The 7,621-nt window shown below is 56.7% G+C and overlaps 1 protein-coding gene across 2 annotated transcripts; it reads left to right on the top strand.

The window, feature by feature from the left end:
• The first annotated feature begins 2,053 nt into the window (after positions 1–2,053).
• YARS1 (tyrosyl-tRNA synthetase 1) lies at positions 2,054–7,604 on the top strand. Of its 2 annotated transcripts, XM_049820967.1 has the most exons (14): positions 2,054–2,116; positions 2,217–2,281; positions 2,566–2,712; positions 2,828–3,003; positions 3,237–3,366; positions 3,712–3,792; positions 4,134–4,226; positions 4,427–4,562; positions 4,768–4,853; positions 5,340–5,475; positions 5,855–5,949; positions 6,094–6,287; positions 6,428–6,569; positions 6,826–7,604. In XM_049820967.1, the coding sequence occupies exons 1-14, from the start codon at positions 2,101–2,103 to the stop codon at positions 6,934–6,936; spliced, it is 1,608 nt and encodes a 535-aa protein (XP_049676924.1). In that variant the 5' UTR covers positions 2,054–2,100; the 3' UTR covers positions 6,937–7,604. The 2 variants fall into 2 exon arrangements, with proteins under 2 accessions (XP_049676924.1, XP_049676925.1); XM_049820968.1 differs by lacking the exon at positions 4,134–4,226.
• Positions 7,605–7,621: the final 17 nt, after the last annotated feature.

Below are 7,621 nucleotides of genomic sequence, written 5' to 3'. Positions count from 1 at the left end.
AAGACTTTTTCGGGTTAGGAAAAATTGAGCAACGGAAGAGTAACTCTGTCAGGGAGCTAAGAGGACATTCAGCAGCATATTAGTCACTAACACACTCATGCAAAACACATATTATAATGAAAGATCAGAAGATAAAAGAACCTTCCCGTAAAATTCAATAGTTTAAAAGTATTCATAAACAAAACCTGTTTTCCTCTTAGTGAGGACACACACTACCATGAATCTTTTGACTTGAAAGCCCTGCATTTAACTCTCTCACACAGCAGGAGAATCTGGACTAAGGAAAGGTATTTCCTGTCCTCTTTCACTAACAGATTTAAAGGAATACCTTTTGTCTTTCTATTTCTTTGACTACTTACTGCTTTCAAAAAGGGCGACAGGGTTACCTACTCCAGGAATAAAACCCAGGCAGTTCTGCTGCTTCCTCTTGTCATTCTGTCCAAATAATAAAAATCAGTACTTTCAGAATAATGCTGTAACCACACTGAAGGAAGAAAATACCTCAGCAATAAGCTATGTACATACAAAACCTATACAAGAACATATGAAGTCATGGGCAGTCCTCATTAGATAGTGCTTGCCTAGAGTTCTGCAATTTAGCTACAAGCGCTCAAGTGCTTCAAAGAGAAACAAAAGACAAATAGAAATTAATTAAACGTGGATTTAGTCCTGCAGAGTGTAGCAGTCCGATAATCTAGCTCCTAACCAATAAGGACTTGAAAGAGAGCCAAATGTTTTAAGCCTTTTTGCTGGAACTGGCTTACAAAAGTACATTTGGAGATGTTTACACACTCAGCCTGCACACAGGGAAATGTTTTCTTTACTGCTGTGACCTTCCCAATTCACCTAACTGCAGCCTACACTGGGTCTGTACTTTCAGTCCTACATCAACTGATTCTGGAAGCAGAACTCTGGTAACTATGTTATTGATAATGCAGGAGCCCTGACAGAGGCCCCTGCCATTCCCCACATAAGTGTGTTGAATTCAGGGGCTGTTCAAGGATTTACACCAGGGTAATGCTCCTTAACAGTTTAAACGGCTCTTAAACTGATGTAAGACAAGGCTGCCTGCTGCCACCCTCTCACCCTTGTCGATCATTCCAGCCCTGGTGCTTGTGTGGTCAGACCATGTTGGATCCAGCTCACCCCCAACTGCAAAAGCATCCACCATGGATGGGCCATTCTCCTAGGGGCTGCCAAAGGAAGGTTTTTTTGAAAGTTACACACGCTTTATGTGGGTTTCTAGCGCAGCTTCAGCAAATAACGAGATCAAAAAACAAAGCTACTGAGAAACGCAGCTCTGCCAACACTCATGGTCTGGCCACCTTGCTCACTCCACTCTCCACAGCCGGACGCAGATCTCACAAGCCTGCAATGCTTTACTGCTCTGGGATCTGCTCCCTCCTGAAGAGAGAAGGGGGAGCAGGGGCCACCTGCTAGAGAAAACAGTTGCAGGCCACAGGGTAACAGTGCCCTCAGCCCCATGATTTGACCACCATGTGAGCTTATCTTCTCTGAAAAACCAATATCTCCAGGCAGGGGGGAATCCTGCTCTCATCTCACCCGAAAGCACAACGGCAAATACCAGCTCTTCTCCTCCGCAGCTCCCTGACCTCGCCCTCTCTCGGACACGGGTCTACTCCTACCCGCTACGGGCCTGCCCCTACCTCACCGGCCCCTTTTTAGCTTCCCCTCCCACGGGGGCCGCCCTGGGCCACCCCCCCCCCAAACGCTGCAGGGGGCCGGGGCCGCCCCAGGCTCCTCCTCCCGGCCAGGCCAGGCCAGGCCCGGCCCGCCAAGCACCGCCTATTCCCCCCCCCCGAGCCCTGACTGGAGTTAAAAAAAAACAAAACCAACCAAAAAACCCAATAAATACACAAAAAGCTACAATAAGACAAATGAACCGCCGGGGCCTGGGCCAGGCCCTGGCAGAGTAACTGGCCGCCCCGCGCTCACCCGCCGCCATCTTAACGGCGCGCGCGCGAGGCACCGCCTCATTGGCGGGGCGCGGCCCCGCCCCCCCGCTCATCGGCAGCTCGGCGCTCGAGCGAGCGGCGGAAATGACGTCTAGGCGAGGTAGGCGAGCGCCGAGCGGAGCTGATGCAACCCATGGAAGGTCGGTGGGGCTGGGCCGGGGGGGGGGGGGGGACCGGGCAAGGCCTCGGGGGGATCCCGGGGGGTTGGAACCTCCGGTAACGCTGTCTCGTTCCCTGCAGTCGCCGCCATGGAGCCTGCGCCCGGCCCGCAGGAGAAGTATCACCTCATTACCCGGAACCTGCAGGTATTGGGGGGGGGGGGAAATCGGGGTCGGGGCAGGCCGGGGCGGGGGGATGGAGGGTCGGAGCCGGAGCAAGGCCCTGGGTGTATCAGAGGGGACCTGGATCAGCCTCTGAACCCGGCGGGAGTCCCGGGGATATGTTGCATGCAGGGTGGGCCGGAGCCTGGGTTCGGCTCGGGGCTCAGCTGTACAGCAGGAGGTTGTCCTGTTCACGTCCTCCCCCAGCCATCCCAGCGGGTTCCCGGGGAGGCTCAGCCGTGCAGGATGCGTGTCTTGTCCATCCACAGGAGGTGCTGGGGGAGGATAAGCTCATGGCCATCCTGAAGAAGAGAGAGTTGAAGATCTACTGGGGAACCGCCACCACGGGCAAGCCGCACGTGGCCTACTTTGTGCCCATGTCCAAGATCGCAGACTTCCTGAAGGCAGGATGTGAGGTACGGGGCCAGGCTGGGAGCTCGGACCCTGCGGGACGTTGTCACTGTGGCAATGGATAGGAATGTGTAGTTCCCCTGACTCGTGTGGCACTGACTCTGTCCCCCTCCATACTAGGTGACGATACTCTTTGCTGATCTCCATGCTTACCTAGACAACATGAAGGCCCCCTGGGAGTTGCTGGAGTTGCGTACCCTCTATTATGAGAACGTGATCAAAGCCATGCTGGAGAGCATTGGAGTGCCCCTGGAAAAGCTGAAGTTTGTCCGGGGAACCGACTACCAGCTCAGCAAGTGAGTTCTGTAGCCCCTGGTCCTCTCAGGAAGGGAGAGCCTGACCTGGGGCTCTGGTGTTCCTGAGCTTGCCCTGTTCCTGAGCTTGCTCCCAGGCAGTGTCACTCAGGGAACAAAGCGAAGGTGCCTCCAGGCCTTGGCTCCTCTCAATGTGGCCAGAACCAGCATTTGTGTGAAGCAGCTCTAAAAGATGTCCCTCTCCCTGGTGCTAACAGTGCTGTCCCTTTCCTCAGGGAATACACGCTGGACGTGTACCGCCTCTCATCCGTGGTGACACAGCATGACGCGAAGAAGGCAGGAGCAGAGGTGGTGAAGCAGGTGGAGCACCCCTTGCTGAGCGGTTTGCTCTACCCAGGCCTGCAGGTGCGTGGCGAGGCAGGTCAGCAGAGCCTCTCGGCTGGGGAGTTGCTGGGTGAAGTCAGGACTGTGAGGACGTGTGAGGTTGAATGCCAAGGTCGTTATACTCCACCCCAATATTACACCTGGCAACAGCACAAAGCACAACCTGAGCACAGAGCTGCTTTTACAGTGACTCTGGCCAGCTGCAGGAGAGCAGGCAGTCCGGAGAGCTCCCATCCTTCCCAGGGTGTGAGTGCCCTGGCAGAGGCTGGGCAGATCCTGGGGGACGGGCAGGACCTCTGAAGGCTGAGCACAGCTGGAGTGTGGAGTCTTGGGTCTAGTCTCAAGGCTGTGTGTGTCTCTCCACAGGCCCTGGATGAGGAGTACCTCAAGGTCGACGCACAGTTTGGAGGAGTTGATCAGAGGAAGATATTCACCTTTGCAGAGAAGGTGAGGAATGGAGTTTGTGAGTTCCCTGCGATGCTGGTGTCTGGCTCAGGGCTTGCATACTTGCTAATCCATTGGGAGAAGCGTGTCTGTGACTTCAGTTGGCACCACAGTGCTCTTCGCAGCTTCTGCTGCTGCTCTCGTGGTCTGTGGGGCTCTGGTGTGCGAAACAGTCACACGTCAGTGGCTGTGGCTGTCAGCTCCTTGTGAACCTGTGATAGCTTTCTGGGTCCTGTTATTCTGGGTCCCCAAGTTATCTGGAGCCAGGAGCAAACAGGAATTGTGAGTTAAAGCTGATCCGCAGAAAAGGATTGTCCATGTCTTGCCTCCTTGCTTTTTCCCAGTACCTTCCCTCCCTGGGCTATGCCAAGCGCGTCCATTTGATGAACCCGATGGTTCCTGGTCTGACAGGCAGCAAAATGAGCTCGTCAGAAGAGGTTGGTCCCTGAATGGTGGCTGTAGTCAGGAGTTCTGTGGGGGGATGGGTTAATGGCTGGAGGTGGAGGGGCTGCACCCCAAGGGAAGGTGACTTCTCTCTGCTCACACTGGCATCTGAGAAGCTGCAGCAACTCCAGCATTGAGTTGTCTCTTTTGGGCAAGAGGTTGGGTAAAGGGCTGCGGGAATCTCTTCCTGCAGGACTCAAAGATTGACCTTCTGGACCGCAAGGAGGATGTGAAGAAGAAGTTGAAGAAGGCTTTCTGCGAGCCCGGGAACATAGAGAATAACGGTGTCCTCTCCTTCATCAAGCACGTCCTCTTTCCCCTCAAGTCAGGTGAGGGGCTCACCACGCTTGGGTGCTGGGTCTAGTTTTTCCTGTGGGTAAGAGGAGGGGATGGGAGTGTGTGTCCCCTGAAGCAGGCTGCCCCTCAGTGCCCCCTCCCCAGCTCCTGCTGTGGTCCCCTCAGCTCTTGGGCAAAGTGGGGTGGGGGCAAGTCTCCACTTGGGTTAATCCGAGCCTTAAAATCTGTGTGTTACAGAGTTTGTGATTCTGCGAGAAGAAAAATGGGGAGGAAACAAAACCTACACAACCTATGAGGCCCTGGAGAAAGACTTTGCTGAGCAGGTGAGTGCTGGGAGGGGCTGAACCCTCTCTCTCTCCCTGAGGCTCCCAAGAGTTCTCTGGGAGGGCTCTGAGCAGCAGTGGGAGATGGAAATCCACACGGGGAAGAGGTGTGGAGCAGAGCATGTCCAAGTGGCTGTAGGGTGGCAGGGTGCTCCCAGCCAGGAGAGCCCTAAGGTGAGAGAATGTGTGAAGGATGTGGGGGCACCAGCTGTCCTGGAGCAGGACAGGACCATGTCAGCCACATCCTGGAACAGAGCAGCAGTTTAACTGTTTTCAGCTCTTCCCAGCTAAGGCTGCAAGCAAAAGTGTCCAGAAGAGGTGCTCCGATGACTGAGGGGGGAAATCAGGACAAGGGTTGGGGTTCATCTCCCCACCCTGTTTGGTCTCCAGTTCCTACCTCTCTGGCCTCAGATCAGTGACTCAAATTCTGCTCCCCCTGCCTGGGAGGGAACCATGCAGGAACCCGTCTGTTTGTCATGATAACAGGTCGTGCATCCCGGAGACCTGAAGAACTCGGTGGAAGTGGCCCTGAACAAACTGCTTGACCCCATCAGAGAGAAATTCAACAGCCCAGAACTGAAGAAGCTGACCAACGCAGCATATCCCAACCCGTCCAAAGCCAGTAAGGAGGTGCTGGGAGCTCAGGGAAGTGGGGCTGTGGCCACACAGGGCCAGGTGGGAGAGAGTCCCTCAGGGGCTGAGGTTAGAGAGAAGTTCTGACATTTCAGTCTCAGGAGCAGCCCTGGAGAGCATTAGGAAGGGTGAGGAAAGGCCGACGTCAGGGCTGTTTGCCTGTTCTGGAGGGGAGAGATGCCAGCATCCTTCTCTGGTGCTTAAGAGGCCAGCAAAGCAGAGGAGGGACTGTGCTTTCTGGTATAGAGACAAGCAGGGAATTCAGCAGGCCCCAGAGACAACATCTGGGCATCACTGTGTGCTCCCCAGGGCTTGGCCAGCCCCCTGGGTTTATGCTGAGTGGCACAACTGTTCCCTTTGCACTGCAGAGCCTGCAGAGAAGGGTACCAAGAACTCGGAGCCAGAGAATGTGGTCCCGTCCCGGCTGGACATCCGTGTTGGCAAAGTGATCAGTGTGGAAAAGGTACGGGCACTACAGGGAGAGGGGAGTAACCTTCCCATATGGTGACATGGGCACTCAGAGTGTGTGTGTGTGGGGGGGTCTGCCCCCTTCTTCTTTGCCACCCCAGTCCCCTTCTCTGCTCCTCACCTTGCTTCTGCTTGGCAGCACCCAGATGCTGACAGCCTGTACGTGGAGAAGATCGATGTGGGCGAGCCTGAGCCCCGCACCGTGGTCAGTGGCCTGGTACAGTTTGTCCCCAAGGAGCAGCTGCAGGACAGGCTGGTGGTGCTGCTTTGCAACCTCAAGCCCCAGAAGATGAGGGGTGTGGAGTCACAGGGCATGGTGCTGTGTGCCTCCAGGTGAGGGAGGGGGGCATCAGGGCCGTACCCCTCCAGGGGTGCAGTCCAGACCCCCCTCTCCTGTTCTAAAGCCCGGCAGTGCTGAGCGGTGGGTGGGTACTGCTTTGGGGTGACTCTCCTCCCTCCACTTCCCTCCACAGTGTGGGGGAACCACGGCAGGTGGAGCCCCTGGACCCACCAGCCGGGTGCTGCGCTGGGGAGCGCGTCTACGTGGAGGGCTACGAGGGCGGGGAGCCTGACGACGAACTCAAGCCGAAGAAGAAGGTCTTTGAGAAGCTGCAGGTGAGCGGCTGCGCCGGGGTGGCTGGGCCACAGCTCGGAGTAGCTGGGACTCCAGGTGTCGAGTGGGGCAGTGCTTAGGGCCACGTAGATGCCACTGTCCACACCTCTGGGTGACCCCAAATTAGCTGCTCAGTGCCCATGTTCGCTACTGTCAGCGAAGCCATGGAGGAGACGAACGTCCTCACTGGCTAAACAAGGCACCGCTCTCCTACTGGCAGCCCAGCCCTGACCCTGCCTCCCCTGCTCTGCTCCCCAGGCCGACTTCCGCATCTCCGAGGACTGTGTTGCCCAGTGGAAGCAAAGAAACTTCCTGACCAAGCTGGGGAGAGTCTCCTGTAAAAGCCTGAAGGGAGGGAGCATCAGCTAACAAGCACCAGAGCTGCTCCTCGCACCTCCTGCCTGGCCCCCTCCACCACCTCAGTCAGGCTCTCCTCCCCGGTCTCTGCCATCTCCTCCCCAGTGCCCCGAGCCGGGGGCTCAGCCCTGCGGGATCTGGGGGCTCTGGGACTGAATTTGCAGCCTCACACCTGGAGAGCTGCCTCTGATATCCCCCTCGCCCTGGGCCTGCTCAGCCAGCGTCTGTGCCTCGACTGTGGGCCAGCTCTGGGGACTGGTGGTGGCACCACACCTAAGGGACCTGTGTGACTTGTGCCCGCGGCCTCAGACTTTCCGCTGGGGTCATCGGCTCACTCCCAGTTGTGCCATGGACTGGACGCCCTGCCCTCTGGACCCGATCGGGATGGCATGTGTGGGTGCTGCAGTGAGGGCTGCTTGCTCAAAACTGCGTTGCTGCTAACAGAGCTGGGGGCAGCTGCCTGCCAGGCAGGCCCTGTCCCCTGCTTGGCCTGGGCACCCCCTGCTCCCTGCCCAGCCTGCCTGGGACTGTGGCGGCTGCTGCTGGTGCTGCTCTTCAACCAGGAGCCCAGGCAACACTCCTGGCTCCGTCCTAAGCCCGTGGGAGGCCATGGGGGGGGCGTGGGCCTTAAATACTGACTCGGGAACCATCATCTGTCGTAAACCCAAATAAAATGTCAAGCTGACCGCACCCGGGT

Source organism: Accipiter gentilis, chromosome 17 (genome assembly GCF_929443795.1).
Source record: "Accipiter gentilis chromosome 17, bAccGen1.1, whole genome shotgun sequence".
Taxonomy (NCBI): Eukaryota; Metazoa; Chordata; class Aves; order Accipitriformes; family Accipitridae; genus Astur; species Astur gentilis.
Note: the sequence above shows the minus strand (reverse complement) of the source record. Positions and strands in the feature narration are given on the sequence as shown.